Below are 19,170 nucleotides of genomic sequence, written 5' to 3'. Positions count from 1 at the left end.
GTGAAGTAGAGAGACAGGAGACTACGAAATGTAGAATTAGATGGTTGCGAACCACGACGTTGTGAACCATCAAACGGGTTATCATCAACTCATGGCTTCGTGGTCAAGGCCACGACCCTCTCCCATCTTACAATTGTGATTTTGGAGACACAACCGGGCCTGATTTTGTCAGGGTTATTTCCAACCACTGCATCTGCGTTAAAACCAGAAAGTCACAAAAAATTCAACAAAAATTCAGCCATGTACAAATTCGGAGAAACATCTATGAAAATAGTATAATCAAGATATACATCACTGGATGAAGTCGCGATTTTCAGCCATGACATAAATCTCATTATTGCCCTAACCTCTAACCAAATAGCAATGAATGTCCATATCAACCACCTATTTCGATTCCACTACTATCTAATGTAGCTTAAACAACTTATGTTATTTAAAACATCATTCAAAACACAAAAATGAATGAAATCGTAAACTTACCAAATCAAAGTTGTGGATGAGAAGTTTGAATGAAGTAGAAGGGAGTGAGTAAACTTATGAAACTTTCTTAAATAGGGTTTGAGAATGATTTGCAGCAAAATAGCTCAAATGATATATTTTTTTAGTACTTTTCAGAAAATGAACGAGGGAGAGGGAATGGCCTGGCACATTTATATGAAATCAAAGCGTTCGAAGATGCATCTCGAACAACTCCTTGAATTTAAATGACTTTTAAATTAAAGATTTTTACGAAGATGCATCTTCGAATAAACCTTATATGCACACAGAGATGTATCTTCGTGTTGTGAAATAACGATGTCAAGAACAGAGTATAATAGGAAATTAGGGAAGATAAGAAGAACACAAGAATTGGTTATAACTGCTATTCTTTTACTTTCTCTTAAAACAAGATTACAAGTTTACAAGAATAACAAATAACCTCTCTCACTCTAAATTAGGATTTGCAGCTTAGCAATGATGAGAGACTAGTATGCTATTTATAATAAAACCTAACATACTAACTAATGGGCTTTTTCCACAAGGCCGATTACACAAGCCAACTTAATAAACAAGCTAACTTAACACATTAGGGTTTAAACACTAAACCTAATTTAACATGCTAACAACCCTAGCATCTTCGACACAAGCATGTGAACAACCTTCGAATTCATGCTTAATCTTGTCGAACCAAGAAGCATTTTATTTTATATTGTACAAACAATTTTAGAATCGAATCAAAACTAAAATTGAACTGCAACTGAACCAAAATTGAAAATAAAAAATACTAAAAACAAATTTTAATTTAAAATTAAAAAAAAAAAATTTTACGGCCTAATGCTTTAATAAACGGTTCAGTATGAGAAAAATTAACTTCTAACCGTTCGATACGAGTTAGAATTTCAAAACAACATACCAAATCAATGATTATGATTCCGATCAATTTAGAATAAATTGAAACAATTCAAATAAATTTTTATCATGATTTAATTTGATTTCATTCGGTTTACAAACCTATTGATATGTCTAACTATCGCGTTAAACTTAAATCAATTCTCATAGGAAACAAGGTTTTTCTGAATAATTTAATGTTTTGTACAATAATGTCATGTTTTTTCTTTTTATATATAATAAAATAAAATGAATAATTTTTTTATTCACTATAGTAATATGTATTTAAATAATTATTTTAAATAAGAGAAAAATCCATTTTATTTTTGAATTAATGAAAATAAATTTAAAATAATTTATAATTAAATCTAATTTATTTTTGTAAAGAATATTCCTCAAATTCTTTGAGAAACCTTAAAGTTGTATAACGTCAAAAAATGTGATACTACCATGCACTTAGACGAGACGCCATACTTTATGATTTTGGATTATTTAGACATAATTGGTTAGATACAAATAAGTAGCCACCAACGAAAACAATTCACTGTTATTTACATCAATTTCAATCGTGAAAAAAACGGTAACATTTGGGTCGGTGCAATCAATTTCTTTGAATATTTTATCCTCGTTTTTTTGTCCTTTCATCACGTGAACTTGTTGTCGATTGAGTTTGAATTTTGAACACTGTTGTTTCCTAGCTGTCATGGAAATTAAAACGCGTTCATATTTGTTCAATCCAACACCAAACTTTGCTCTTTCATACCTTAATTTATGCTTAATGGATGCTCAGGTGTAACACACCTCACACACCATGCCTGTTACATGACCTATCACCACTCACTCATACCTAATTTACTTGGTTTTATTTATGCTCCTTCCTTCTGCCATTCTTTGTGTGCTAAGTAAAAAAATGTGATAGGTTTGTTGTTGTATTTTTATTATTATTTTGAATTATTTCATTTAAAGAGACCTACCAAAAGGTCTACTCAAGATCCAAACACTAAAGCCACGCACCTTAAACTCATGAGAGTATAAAAAGAATCACTCGATTTTGTGATGAACAACTTCCATAAATAAAGAATATTTATATCCATCTAATATTTAAGGGAAATGCTAATCAGTATCCTCAGGCAAATAGTTAAGCATTCTAAAATAGTAAATTTATCTCAGTAATCTGCGTATTTAATGTCTTGAAAATTGAAATATTAAATTTTATATAAAATATTTTCTTTTTTTAGAATGCTTAACTATTGCCCTTTGGGCACTGGTTAGCAAAACCCAATATTTAATAGTCTGAAATCTTATTAAAGAAGATAAGTTTGTTACATGAGATATGACCCTCTTTCTAACTCGAACAAAAGGAAAGAAATATAAAAAATATATAAGAATACTCAACGACAATACTACTTCTATTGCAACAACTTCAAAATATTATACCAAATGCCAAGCACAAACTCGCGGGTTATGAAAAACTAGTATATAACCCGCGCGTTGCGCGGTAGTCCTGTAATATATTGTTGTCATTGTTTATGAAATTTTAAATTTTATCAAAAAAATTTATTATATTGTTTCGTTTGTGGAATGTTTTTCGAATAATTTTAATTATTATACGTAGTTTTATAAATACATATTTGAGAAAAAGTTTAATTTTAAGAATAATATAGATGATCAGTTGATTATATTTGTAGGATTTTATTATAATGAGTTTATTTGAACCAATATTATATATGAGTTTATTATAATATTTAAGAATATGTTGAATTTTAAGGAGTAATAAAAAAGATCAATATAATTTTAAATAACATAAGAACTATCAAAATGTTATCAATTAGCTTATATCTTAAAAATTAATGATTTTAATGAATGAATATTATATAAAACAACAATTAGATTAGTTGGTAATTTTTTTAGTGATTATCATTATTATGATTATTATCTATTACTATTATTTATTATTATTATTATATAAATATATTATTATCTTAATATTTAAAATATATTAATGTTAAATTAATTATCAAAATTAATTTATAATTATATAAGAATTAACTTTTAGAAAATAAACAAAGTATTTAAAATAAATTTTAATATATAAGATACTTTTTTTTGGTGCCAAGTCTCGAACTAAGTATCCCAAGGTTGAAGGGTAAGTTTACAACTAAGGGACTTCTCAGAAAACTAGCAAGCATTTGATTAGAATTTATTTAAGTAAACATTTGATTACAATTTGTTTAAGTAAACATTTGATTACAATTTATTAATGTAAATTTGCTTTCTAGTCCTTCATTACACAAAAGAAGTTAGGATTTGTTGTTTATAGTCTGTGGGTTATTAAATAACCACAAATTAAATTAAAATTAAAGAATAAAAACAAATTTAAAAATTTAATTTTTTTAATTAATATTTTGCAACTATTATGGAGTCAATGGGATGAGATTGTATGGATTATAGAAATTAACTAATAATACTATTGTAATATTATTTGTCAAAAGCGTGTGTGTATATATATGAGAAACAAAATCTTAAATTTTAAGATTAAGAAATTAATTTGGAGTTCTTTACAAAGCATTTAATATCATAACTAAAAATTTAGGCCAAATAAAGACAAATTAGAATACCATTCTTTTAGTAGAGATTATTGTGTCATAGTTCACAATCTATTAATAATTGAAACAAAAATATTGAATATTAGATAATAAAGAAAAGAGTAAAAATAATAAAAATAACAAAACATAAGAATATTACAATCCATTTTCTTAAATTTCTTTACCAAAAATAATGTGATGATTTAAAATGTATACCTACAAAATAAACATAACTAAAAATTAATCAATAATAATAAAATTAGGAATAAAAGAAAATAAGAATAAATATAAATAAAAATAAAACACAATATAATAAATTGAAAATTCATTTTTTTATAAATATTTTATGTTGTATTCATTTAATTTACCATAATATTTATAAAAATGCAAAATATTCAAAATATGCCTAAAAACATAAATAACAAATACAAATATTAATAACTAAAATTAATAAAAAATAATAAAATTAAGAATGGAAGGAAATAAAAAAAATATGAGACAAAAAAATAAAAAATATTGTTTACCATGATATTTACTAAAATGCTAAGTCTTCAAAATACACCTTAAAAAACATAATCAACAAATAACAAACAACAATAACTATTAAAAAAAATAGCAAAGAACTTAATTTATGAAAAAAAAATAAGAGATTGAAGAAGTTTTATGAGTAAATTTTATTTTGTGTCTTCAAAATACACCTGAAAAAACATAATCATTCAAAAGGAAACTTCAATAAATATTAGATGAAAATAACAAAGAACTAATTTATAAAGTGAAAGTTGAGAGAGTGAAAAAGTTTTGTGAACAAACCTTATTTCGTGTCTTCAAAATACACCTAAAAAACATAATAACAAACAACAAAATTAATAAATATTAGAAGAAAATAAGAATGAATCAGATTGCAAAATTACATACTAAGAAATTGTATGCTCCGAAGAATATTGATAGTGTGATTTGGATGCGTGCATGGAACTTCTATTACAAAATGACATGTTAAGAAGAGTAAGGCAAGATAAAATCTCTTATAGCTAATCTATATGAAAATGAGGTTCATGACTAAAGTTAAAGGTGGGATCCCTTGCAAAGTTACATGCATTAGTAAACATGACCACTAAAAATATGTCAAGAATGAAAGTTTGATTTTATTTTAGTTTAGTAAACAACATAAATTTATGTAGTAGGGTTTTTGTTATTAATTATTAATTATGAAAAAAACCGTTTTTATTATTTGACAATTTAATTAATAACTTATTATTGTGACGTTTTGTTTTAAATTTAATTATTAATTATGAAAAAACCGGTTTCAATTATTTAGCAATTTAATAGTTAATTGTTATTGTGTTTAATGTGTTTTATTAGTGTTATTAATAATACTACTAATAATAATACAATAAATAATTAATAAATTGAAAATAGTAATTAAAATAATTATTTATTATATGCAAAATTATTAGTTAGTAGGATGATTATCAACAAATAATAATTTAATAATTAAAAGAGATAGTGGAATAAAGAAATTAGTTAGTGAAAAAATTATCAAAGAAATAATAATAATTTAATAATTAAGAGATAATTTCATAATTTATATAGTGGGGTTTTAGTGGGTTTCACGAATTATATTTTGTTTAGAATTTTTTGAAATAAAAGATTTTATTTACTTCAAAATGAGTAACAAATTACAAGCAAGCTAATAGAAGCCATAATTGACCTAATTACATAAGGTAGTTGACTATAATCTTTCTATAGGTGGGATTAAGCCACCCTCTATACACTATAGTATCAATGACATCCTTAGTCACATGTTGTATATCTCTATTAGTCCCTACGCCTTCAAAAATTCTTTTGTTCCTATACATCCAAATGCCATACACAATTTCAGTTATGGTAGCTTTTAGCAACCCCTTGTGCTTCCCTTTTCCTTTGGTGACCTGCTTTATCCAATGAAAATCAATGGGCGTATCAACTTTTATGCCCAGCCAGTCTAAAAGCGCTTGCCAAATCCCCACAGTGTGGCTGCACTGAAACAGTAAATGAGTCGTGTTCTCATCCGCCGCCAAACAAAGACTACACATCATATCTTGTAGCAAGCCAAGCCGATGTAACCTCACTTTGGTGGCCAACCTATCTTGAATAGCAAGCCATAATATCACTTTAGCTCTAGGCCTTGCAATATTGTGGCTCATCAAATGATACCAATCAGTTCTGGAATTACTCCCCATAATAGATTCATAAATCTTCATCATTTGGAACTTCTTGTGGTCTTTCATATTGTCCCATATCTGCTGGATACCACTAACATCCTGAATCTTTGCCATTATATACTTCAAAATCCAAGTGCAGTTGTTAGTAGCAATAGCAGCATCGTAACTTCTCCCTTTAAGTAGTAAACATGGATCCATTTGACCCATAGATTATCCACTTTCATACAAATGTTCCACAAGCTTTTCATCAAGGCCACAAAGTTCCAGACCTGCAGATTTAAAATGTTTAAACCACCATACTTTACAGGCCTACACACTTGATGCCAAGCCACATGGGATTTGCGACTGGTAGTAGATTTTCCTGACCAGATAAAAGACCTGCAGATAGAATTAATCTTCCTTATGACAAAAACAGGAAGGGGAAGGCATAGCATCCAGTATTGGGCTATGGACCCAATGATGCTTCTCACAAGTTGAATCCTGCCAGCGATGCTAAGAAGGTGTGCTGACCAGTGTCTGATTCTACTGACAATTTTATCTATTAGGGGCAAGTAGTGCTGCAGCTTAAGCCTGCTACCAGCAAGAGGAATACCCAAGTATCTGATTGGAAGCCTACCTTCAGCATAACCAGTCATCTGGCTTACTTTCATCTTTACCTCACCATCCACCCCTCCATAAAACACTTTGCACTTATTGGGATTGACAATAAGCCCCGTTGTATTGGAGAAGATATTGAGAACCTCCAGCATATGTTCCACAGAATTAGTATCACCTCTGCTAAACAATAAAACATCATCTGCAAACGCCAGGTGTGTTAATTGCAGCTTGCCACACTTGCTGTGAAACTTAAAATCAGTACTCATAGCCATCTTGTTAAGCAATCTGTTTAAATACTCCATCATGATCACAAACAGCAAGGGAGATATTGGATCTCCTTGCCTAATGCCTCTCTTAGATTCAAGAATATCAGAGTATTCACCATTGATATTGAATCTATAACTGACTGAAGACATACCTAGCATAACCCAGTGGATGAACTTATCAGGTATCCCCAGCTCAGCCATGATTGTCTCCAGAGATGTCCAGTCCACCATATCATACGCTTTTTGCAGGTCAATCTGAAGCATACATCTAGGGGTACCACCCTTTCTACTATAACCCCTCATAAGCTCATAAGCAAGTAAGACATGGTTATGAATAACTTGCCCTTTCAAGAAAGCTGCCTGGCTATAATGAATGATCTCTTCAAGCACACTGCCCAGTCTTGAAGTCAGAATTTTTGATATGATTTTGTACAGAGTGGTACAGCCTGCAATGGGCCTGAAATCCCTCACTTCATTAGCCTGATCATGCTTGGGAACTAGGGTAACAACAGTGTTGTTGAAAGCTTTGAACAAGTTTCCTTTGCCAAAGAAATCTCTAACAGCATTTATAACATCCCTCTTAACAATTGTCCAGCTAGCTTTGAAAAATTTAGAGCCAAACCCATCAATGCCAGGAGCTTTACAATCTCCTATACCCTTCAAAGCATTGACAATTTCCTCCTCAGTCACATCTTTGATAAGAAATAGTCTGCTATCTGTTGACAACTGTTTACCATTTCTCAGAGCTTCAATGTCCACCTTCCTCAACTTCTCTTCCTTAGTCCCCATGAGCTTTTTATAAAAAGTCAGCACTTCCTTAACAATCTCAGATTGCTCAGACACAAAAGTACCATCCTCTCTTTTTAGCATGTTCATACTTCTATTCTTATGCTTAGCCCGAACTGTAGCATGAAAATAAGCATTATTTTCATCACTATGTCTAAGCCAGTTTATCTTAGACCTCTGCATAAGCATTTGACCCTCCATCTCATGAAGTTTAAGGACCTCTTCAGTGCACACCCTTACTCTTCTAATGTTGTTGCCATCCATATGATTCAGGCTGAGATCAGAGTGAGCTTTTTCTAAAGCTTTCCTAGCATCATTCAGGCTCTGCTTCATGTTTGACATGCTGTAACTAAGATTCTTGAGCTGGGGCTTAAGTCTTTGCAGTTTCCTCCAAAGGATGTACATAGGGCTTCCATCAATAGGGGCATTCCAGCTATTGCGCACTATCTCCTCATATCCAGGCAGATTTATGGTACAGTTGTAGAATTTAAACCTTCTCATTCTATTTGCAGGTTTGTTGTCAATTGTAACCTGAAGCAGGGCATGGTCAGACACACTAGGAGAAAGCACTTTCAGGGTCACATCACTATATCTCTTGAACCACTCCACATTACCAATAAGCCTATCAATACGCGAATGAATAGTATCATCAGTGTGTCTATTGCACCAAGTGAAATACTCTCCACTACTATCCATCTCAGCCAAACCAGTATGAGCCATCATAGCATGGAGATCAATGTACTCAGAATCAGTAACCAGTCTGCCCCCAACTCTGTCTTGAGCATACATGACATTGTTAAAACCCCCATTAGACACCAGGGGTCCTGTCCACTAGGCCTCAGAGTAGTAATATCCTTCCAAAGTCTCTTTCTCTGCTCAAGTTGATTCTTACCATAGATAGCAGTGAGCCAGAAATTGAGCTTCCCTTGCAAGTCATAAACGCCACAGTGGATGAATTGATCAGATTTTCTAATCTCTTTCACCTCATTTTTATTTCCATTCCAAGTGATCCAGATCCGACCATTCTCATGGTGGTTGTAATTATCTATGAAATTATCATACAGATGCAGCTTATCTCTAATCTGCTTAGCTTTAGTAACTTTAACTCTAGTTTCTATAAGAATCATAATGTCAGGCTTCAGAAGATTGAGACGGGAACTAATCTCTTTAATCTTGCCTGATTTATTTAGTCCCCTCACATTCCAGGAGGCTAACATGGCCCTCTATCAGTGGTCACTAGCAGGTCATTCAAAACCTCTAGTGCCTCAAAGCCATTTACACAATTGATACTAATAGTTCCAGGCAGAGTTCTTTTACCTTTATCCTTGCTAGCAGATTTAGCTTTTGTCCAAGGCTCATCAAACGTCTCCTCGTCTTGCTGAACATTCTCAGTGGCAATTTCCTCACCCTGTGCAACATTTGTTTTAACAGGATCTAGTGGTTTCTCTTTTGGCATCCATTGCTTCCTACCTTGATCAATGCACTTATGCCCTATTCTTTGACATCTTTCACAAAACAGCGGTTTCCACTCATACTCCACATGTTGCATAAGTTTCCTACCTTCACAATCTTTGATGGCTATCTCTTTTATCACCTCTTTTGTTATGTCCACCTCAACAAGAATACGAGCATATGAAACCCTTAGTTTTTTTGCTGTGCATTCATCAGTAACTAAGGGCACTCCAATGGCGCTTCCTATTTTACTCAAGCTTTTTGCTCCCCATAGATGTAGTGGCAACTTTGGGAGCTTAACCCAGAGAGGAAGGGTTCGCTGCATATCTCTCTTTAGGTTGAAATCTGGTTTCCATTCCCAAATCATCAGAGGGATGTTACGCAGTGTGTAAGGCCCTTGCATTAGCACAGCCTCCATGTCCTCATGAGTCCTGAATCGAACCAAGAAAAAACCTTCATCATGATAGTACAAATCTGGAATCTTCACAAAATTCCATGTCTTCTCCATGAAATTTTTCACCATATTCATACTAAGGTCTTCCCCCATAGCATACAAAACCAGTGCCGATTCCCAGAACTTCACCTCAGTGGCGATATCTTCTTCTTCGATTTCAATCTCAATACCTCCATTAACCACAGTAGGCGCAACAAATTGCATTGACAAACCTTTTGCCGGGTTCCGGTTCTCTGCCACCACATCTATCCACAATTTGCGTTCACTCTTTTGTGGATCAGCATGAGTAGTGGTTGCAATCTCTCGCAATTTTAGGGTTTCCATTTTCGCATCTTCCTCGCTATGACCTTCTTCCTCAATCCTTCCCTCAATCTGTTCGTTTTTGCTCGATGCCTTGGTAACAGTTTCCTTCACCGGAGACGCCGGTGGAGGTTAGGATTCCGGTGCCGGAGATGCCACTTTTGGTGGCCGTCCTCGTCCCCTTTTCCCGCGCGATCCTGTTCCCATTATTGATTTCAACATATTTTGTTTATAATTTAATTATTAATTATGAGAATAAAAATTGTTTCTATTATTTAAAAATATAATTAATTAATTATTATTGTGACGTTTTGTTTTTAATTTAATTATTATTTATGAGAATAGAAAAGATTTATGTTATTTAACAATTTAACTAATTAATTATTATATAATAATAAATAAAAACTGAAATGTCATTACCAAAATAGACAACTTCTCCCTATTGTAAATTTCAAATTTAAAAAATTATAAATAATAAATATTTTAATATAAATGAAGAAGATTGTTTTATAAATAAAGTTAAAAAAATATTTTTATGTTATGTTATTAAAATATTAAAATAAATTGCTTATAAACTTTAAACTATCATATCAATTAATTTTTATTTTTATAATATTTTATCTACTTCTTTTCTTTATCACATAATTTTTAGTTTCGTAAAAATATTTTTATTTTATATTATTAAATTATTAAATGAAATGCTTATGAACATTAGACTATTCTATTACTTTATCTTTAGTTCCATTTTTAAATTATTATTTTTATAAAATTTTATCTACTTTAATTCTATAGCATATATTTTTTAATTTGGAATTTTTTTTAGTAATTATCAACATGATTTGGGAAACTTTAAATGTTAGATATAAAAATCATTTTGACAAATATAAAATAAAATAAAATATAATAATTATATTGTTTATAAAAAAAATTAATGCCACTTTTTATTAAAAATTAATTGTAAAGAATTAATGTTTAAAAAATGAAGAGATATATTTTTTAGTTTAGAAGATTTTTTAAATAATAATTAAATTTATATAATTTGGAATGCTTTAAGAGAATGACACATCATCTTGAAGCTAGGGTTTTGTCCAAGGTTGTCATCATGACAACCTTACATTTATATTAAGTAGATGTGATCTTTTGACTTTGCCTTTCTAACATAAAACACACATAAATGCACATTCAAAATTTTATCACGTTGTGATATAGTTGTTTTGTTGATTAAGATGAAATTGCAAAACTAAAGACACATAATTCCTTACCTTTATCATGATTAAGAGGGTTAGCAATTTTTTGAGATTTCCATATTATACACTTCGATTTTTCTTGTTAATGAGTGTTATGGGTTGACTAATTGAAGTGAATCAAAGTTTTAAAACACAAAAAACCAAGAAAAAATTGAAAAACTTACAAAAAGTGGATTAGACTAGAAGATGAAATGGAGATGAATGGTTGTCACGTCCATAAAAAAATATAAGATCAAAATGCAATTGCCACAAAAGATTTAAAAAGTCCCTTCATAAGATTCACAATGGCTTAACCAAGCATCATAAGGATGACGCTATTCTCTATCTCACACACAAGTATGAATTATCTCAATTACAAAAACAATCAACTAAAAGATATAAAAGCTAATTTTCTACAACTTTATTACACTTCAACTAGGACTCAATATTAGAAACAAACAATATTCGGAATGATTTGTCTTCATTGGGCTCTCCAACAAGTTTCACACCAACAAAATATCAACTTTTCCTTCAATCTCTTAACTTTATTTATAATGATTACATCCTCGTGTTGTCCTTGGACTTTTTGGAGGTCCTCATCACTCTCTCATTCTTTATAAGAAATTTTCCTCGAGTTAAACTCATCACTGCCTACATCAAACAAAATTAAGTCACTTACATTGAAAATAGAATTTAGCCCATAATTACCGGATATATCAATTTTGTAAGCATTGTCCCTGATATTTTCTAAGACTTGAAAGATGCCATCGACCCTAAGTGAGAGCTTAGATTTCCTCAATGAGAAAAATACATCCTTTCTTAGGTGCACCCACACCCAATTTTTAGGTTGAAACACTATATGTTTTACTTATTTATTAGTTTTTTTTCATCGGTTTTATATTTATGTTTAATTTTAGCTTTGACTTTTTTCATACAATCTCTTAATTAGGTAGATGGAAAAATCATTAAGCGTAAAATAAAAGTTAATAACTATAATAAGTAGTTTATTTATAAAGAGAAAATTTAAGTGGATCACATGTTTTATATTATTGGGGAAAAATTTAAGGGAGACTTAATCTGAGGAAACTAGTCACTCATCCTTAAGGAATTCACGGTCAATACAATATAAAGACAGTAATTAAACCTTAAAACAGTTGGGGATGATTATGTAATGATGTAATATCTTCTCCCATGCTCCAATTCTTAAAAATATGTCTCCTTGATTATAAATTTTAGAATCCTAATGACGAAACATGTTTTACAATATATAGAAAAAAAATTGAAATAGTAGAATCGCGTCGATATGCCCTATATGCGCTCCATGTTTTTTATAATTTATATGACATTGCAGTCTATGATCGCATTTAACGTTGTTTGGTGAGAATATGGACACAAAGAGGTTTAGAAGGGGAGAGTTGAATAGACCTATCCCCTAAAAGAATTTCAAAAACATTTTAGGTCCCATAAATGAAATCAAATATTTTAAGAAGCGCAAAAGCAAAAAAATAATACTAAGAGAGTTTGGAAGCATCTCAATAAATTAAATCAAGTGAAATATTACATAATATCACCAAGGACTTGATTGCTTCTAATGCAAGTCAATCACAAGACATCCAAATTTGCTTTAAACAAAGCGATTTAAAAGCTATTTATATAGATGTTCATTCAATACGTAATTGGCTTTGTGATAATCCAATAAGATTGATGCATCACAGACCTAAGCTTACACATCAAATCTCTATAAGCATGATCTAACCTATATGACATATAAACCATGCAATAATGCACTAACGCTAGCGATATTAATAGATGCTAGAAAATTAAGGGAGATAAGGGAAGAAGGAAAAGATACACATAGTTATATAATGGTTCGGCGTTCGTCCTCACTATGCCTACTCCACTCTTCAATGGTGTTAAAAACCATTAGGAAATAATCACGATCTTACACTATTTTGATAAGTTTGATACAAACATTTTGATTACAACTAACTATCTCAAGATAATTTGCTTTGTTGATGCAAACACTCAAATTGCTAATAGAAACAAGATCTCTTAAGATATTTATCCAATGACCTTGATATCCACAATAACATGCTCTAAATATTCATGTGTGGCAATTCACCTGATCCCACTGATTTTTTGTTTGAGATATTGCCATTAGCTAAGCGTTGATTGGATAACTCTCAACTTTGTATGCGGCCAACCTTTCCACAATCTCACTAAAGATAAATCTGCATTCAAGAAATGATATCCACACTTATTACAAACAACACACTTCACACAAAAACATTATATACCCTAATGTACAACTAGTCTCCATCAACACTCAATCTTTAGAGATCAACATCCTCAAAATTGGAAAATGACTAAGGACAAATATGATGAACGGTGCTAGAGAATCTCACAAACACTCTAATACACAAGGTGTTAGTCAAGGAATTAAATGTATGTGAAAGATGAACACACAAACACAAGGTTCTCTATAATTTTTTGATGAATGGGTCTTGGCTCTTGATTGATATCATAAGATTGATTAATCTTGAACAACACTACAAGATCAATCAAATCACTCTCCCTAGTTCATTCAAAGAACATCAAATTGTACAAGAATAAAGTTCAACAAAAAGAAGTGAATTTGAAACGGATTAGCGCTCAAGAAGTTGTTCTAGAGAAGAAGGGAAATATTCAAGGTGCTAGGAATAAACACACTAAAGAAGAGATGACAAATTGACATTTTGACTCTATGGGTTTCACACTCATTGTTGTTAGATCAAAGAAACTACTATTTAAATCTAAGATAGAAAATTGGATTTGTGAAGCTATGTTTCGAGTCAAGAAGAAATCATGATTCTAATCACAAAATAATATGATTAAAGTCAAGTTAAACTTCTAAATCGAAGTGTTGTAATTTCATCTTTATTAGACTGAGAAAATTCACCTGAAGTGTTATAAAGATGAACGTACAACACTTCGGTTGAGTTGTAAAGATGAACGTACAACACTTCGGTTCAGTTGTAAAGATGAACGTACAACACTTCTAAACCCCGTGCATTAAACACTTAATGCGTGTAAATATCGATAATATCTCGATACTTTTTCCCTCTTTGACAAATATCAAAAGGGGAATAAATAAATAGAGAAATAAATATGCAAACAGTTGAATCCATGATAATACAAAAGCAAAAAATTGAATGTCACAATAGCGAACTAAACATACATCATAAAAATTGCATACAATACCAATTATTGCAAAAACGCAATTTTAACAAAAAGATCAAGATAAATATAACATAAATGAGAATCACATATATACCATAACATACGTGACTGGAAACTTGTCACATAGTACATAATCAAAATAGTCAGTCAATCCAAAATGGCATAATTATCCATAAATGCATATGCTATGACATGACATGTTTGAAAATAAAAATAAAATTAGGGTAGCTCAGTTGCTTCATCAGGAGGAGGTGCAACAATTGTAGGATCTATAACTGGGTCAGTGGGCTCTAGATCAAGATTATAAGTACCAAGAGGAAAGATAAGAGTGAAACTACCAAGGTGTTTGACAACAACTCTCACAAATTCCACTTGAGCAAGAACTTGAGCTTCCAGCTTGCATCTCGGTCTTCAATTTTTCCTTCAACTTCCCCGACTATCCTCACCTTCCTTAGAAACACCTTCAATGCGTGCCAATATGCACTCTTCTCGAATCTGATTATCTACCAGAATCTTCCAAAACCCGTCGTTAAAATAAGATTTCACATCACGAGAAAGAAAAACTACAGATGATGAACTGAGTCCTTCATCACGAGCCTTCACAATCATATCGTAATAGTCAATTATGAGTTGAAGTAATCGATTAAGCATAAAAGATAATCAATTATCCAATATAATTTTTATTCATAATTGATTATTTGGACTTGTAATCAGTTATCTATATGTGAAAAACTTTTTTTTGTTATTTTATCAAAAAGAGTGGACTATTAAAAATATTTTGTAAGCGTGTGGTAGTTGCCTTAGTAACTTATGAGTTACTCTAACACTTTACAGTACTCTGGTCACTCAAACACTATGCTAAGCACACGACTGGCCAAATGAGATTTCACAATTCATCTCTTTCACAAATTTGAATCTTCAAGATTCTTTCTACATTATCTTTGACTTTATCGCTTCACTACAATTTTGAATCTTCTATATTATGAGGCTTGAGATAACTTCAAGTTGAGCAACATTATAAGAGACAACTAGAGATATTTCAACATAATCGACGAAAAGATCAACTAACATGATTCTATCGAACATCAAAATTATCATCAAAAGATCAAGGTATCATCAACTGTATTACATGCAAACAAACCTAAAAGGTCAAATGTTGCATTAGAAGTTGTGCATTATGATATATACTGACCAATTGAAATATCATCACTAGGTGGGAGCAATTATTTCATTATTTTTATTTATGAGCATACAAGAATGATGTGGTTGTATACCATCAGTCTCAAGATTAATGTGTTCAGGAAATTAAAAATCTTAATTGAGAAGGAGGGTGAAAAAACAATAAAGGTTCTAAGAATTGATGGTGGTAGAGAATACTCCTTAAAAGATTTTAAGTCATTTTGCACTAGTTAAGGCAAACTCATCAAGTTACCTAACCATTTATTCCTCATTACAATAATTTAGTAGAAAGAAGAAACAAAGCCATTCTTGATATGACCAAAAGCATGCTAAAACATAAGAGCAAGTCTTAAACTTATGGGATGAAGCAGTAAACACATCTACATATATCTTAAATAAGTGTTTCACAAAGAAACTTGAGATGAAAACTAAGTGTGAAAATTTTAAAAGTGTATGGCTCATTGTGTATCAAACACACATCTGATCAAAGAAATAGCAAGTATATAAAGATTAGGTTTTATTTCATTAAGGAATAAGTTAGGAAGGAAAAGTTTGAAGTTAGCTATTGTCTATTTGGAGTGCAAATTGTAGACGATTTAACAAAAATATTGAAGATTGATAAATTTGTATTTTTTAAAGAAACGATTTCGATTGATTTATGTTTAGACGATTTAACAAAGATACTGAAGACTGACAAATTTGTATTTTCAAATAAATAATTGAGATTGATATATGTTTATGTTGATTGATTAATGAAGGTGTGTTAGTTTGCTAATCCTTAAACATTTTTGTTCCTAGATTGTTAGTGACTTAATTAACTATGTAATTACTCAATTAAGTTGATTAATTTTATTGCATAACCAACAAGTCAAATATAGGTGATGTAACACCCTTCTAAACCCCGCGGAAATTTAAATAAATATATCAGAGTAAAACATAAACACAAGGGTGCCACAATTATTTAAAATAAATAAACCAATCATGGTCAAAGTCATGCTTCATTAGGAAACGATTTAACAAAACACAATTATGTTTATCACAGCGGAATAAGAAACATCATCAACGTAATCAAATGGAAATATGATCCAACACCAATTAAAATAGAGAATTCTCATAAATCTCTATAACTATCGTTCCCCAGTGTTACAAGATCAGAGCATGACCGACACGACCCAACATAAACGGATAAACTCTACGAGTCATCCTCACCGAGCACTAATGCCGCTACTCCTCAATCTGAAAATGACAACATGTAAGGGTGAGTCTCATTCTCAATTAGTAAATATTATGCAATTCATAAGCAACAAGCATCATAATATACCGTTCACCCAATTATATACATTCAGATTCACATCTATTATTCATCAAATCACACAATAATAGATTACGATACAAAACACAAAAATCCACACAATCATGCTATGAAAAAATGCATATGACACAACTGACACTATGCATGTGGTACCAAGATTCGTGAATCACATTCACAGGACTTCTCTCCTTGATACTGCCCTTTAATCGCTCACACCCCACATGGGCACATGATTAACCTCATCGCTCACACCCCATGGGCACACGATGATTGCTTACTAATCTTCGCACAATGGGAATTAGCCACCAACGATCCACTCATCAACGGGATCCATCTTCAAATGCATATGAATGAATGAAACACACATAACATACTTGAAACATCACCGAATCACGATGAACAACTCATCTCAACACCACATCACCGAATAAGTATGTACATGTTTTCAATATCATTCAAATATTCATGCATTCATCACAATCATAATATTAATCACAACCAATTCATCATCACATCAAATACATTGTCACACCTATCTCATATGCACACAATGTTCAATTCTCATCAAGTAATTAAATCGAGTTTTAAAGAAATAAAGCCGGCCACCGCCCATATTCATCATATAAAACATTCAATTACTTGCACAACATCCAAAACGGCACTAAGAAACGATTAACGGATCAAAAGATACGTCATTTTAAAGTTTTAGAAAAATTCACACTTAGCAAGGTTCGCTCAGCGAAGCAAGGCAGAAGCGAATCCTTCAGGCCTCTGATCAGCGGACCTCTAGCGACGTCCAACATAAGCAAACTACGTTGAGACCTCCGCTCAGCGGACCCCCTCCGCTCAGCGGACCTGCGATTTCACCAAACCCCAAGTCTGCGACAGACCCTGTGATTTCACACTCTTTTCACCCAAAAACGATTCCAGACATCACATACAGGCATACAATCATCATATATTCAATTATACACCACAAAACATCATTTAAACGCATTATTAACCAAATAGTTCACACAATTATCATCAATTCAATCCAATTATAACAACCTAACCTAACAACCCTAATGTCTAATTGAATCAAACCATACATCAATCTACCTATTACTTAGATCACATAAGAGATACTAAAAGGAAGAGTCCCCCTTACCTCGATGAATCTCTTGAATGCTCTTCTTCCGGTTCCACGTTCTTGCCTCTTTCTCTTCTCTTGCTCTTTTCATGTGTTCTTCCTTTCTCCTCAAATGATCCCTTTTTTTATTTTATGAAAATAAAATAAAATAAAATATCACAACTTAGTAAAAGGCCTAACCAATTAGCACCTCTCTTTTACTAACATCACACCACAAGCCCAATAGCTCTTACTCCATCATTTTCCAATTAAATCCAAATAAAATACTAAAATTCCAATTATTTAATTTAAATCCAAATTAAATTAATAAACTGAAATTATGGGATGTTACAACTCTCCCCCACTAAAAGAGTTTTCGTCCTTGAAAACATACCTTAGACAAAAAGTTCCGGGTAAGAGTCCTTCATCTGGCTCTCTAACTCCCATGTAACATTTCCACCGGCTGGTCCTCCCCAAACCACTTTCACCGTTGCTATATCTTTACCTCGCAACTGCTTCACTTTACGGTCCTCAATCCTCGTAGGTAATGTCTCTACAGTCAGATTATCTCGCACCTGTATATCATCTACCTGAATCTCATGAGACGGATCTGCAATGTATTTCCTCAACGGAGATACATGAAACACATCATGCAAATTAGTGAGTGCAGGCGGTAAAGCAATCTGATAAGCAATCTTCCCAATCTTCTTAGTAATCTGAAATGGACCAATGAAACGCGGAGTTAACTTCTTCGACTTCAAGGCTCTTCCAATGCCAGTCATCGGAGTAACTCGCATGAACACATGATCTCCTTCCTTAAATTCAATATCCTTCCTTCTTTTGTCATGGTAACTTTTCTGACGACTCTGAGAAGCTCTCATCTTCTCCTGAATCATTTTGATCTTTTCGGTAGTTTGTTGCACAATCTCCGGTCCAACCACCGCATTCTTTCCAGATTCGCACCAACACAACGGAGTTCTACATCTCCTACCATACAATGCTTCAAACGGAGCCATGCCAATACTCGAATGATAACTATTGTTGTAGGTAAACTCAATCAAAGGTAAATAACTATCCCAAGCACCACCTTTTTCCAATACACATGCTCGCAACA

The 19,170-nt window shown here is 31.9% G+C and overlaps 1 protein-coding gene across 1 annotated transcript; it reads right to left on the bottom strand.

Annotated features, from left to right (window-relative positions):
- Nucleotides 1–5,665: 5,665 nt before the first annotated feature.
- On the bottom strand, nucleotides 5,666–6,268 carry LOC131633001 (uncharacterized). The gene has a single exon (XM_058903703.1). The coding sequence runs from the start codon at nucleotides 6,266–6,268 to the stop codon at nucleotides 5,666–5,668; it is 603 nt and encodes a 200-aa protein (XP_058759686.1).
- Nucleotides 6,269–19,170: the final 12,902 nt, after the last annotated feature.

This window comes from Vicia villosa, unplaced genomic scaffold, assembly GCF_029867415.1.
Source record: "Vicia villosa cultivar HV-30 ecotype Madison, WI unplaced genomic scaffold, Vvil1.0 ctg.001062F_1_1, whole genome shotgun sequence".
Lineage (NCBI taxonomy): Eukaryota > Viridiplantae > Streptophyta > Magnoliopsida > Fabales > Fabaceae > Vicia > Vicia villosa.
This window is presented reverse-complemented; position numbering and strand designations above follow the sequence as displayed.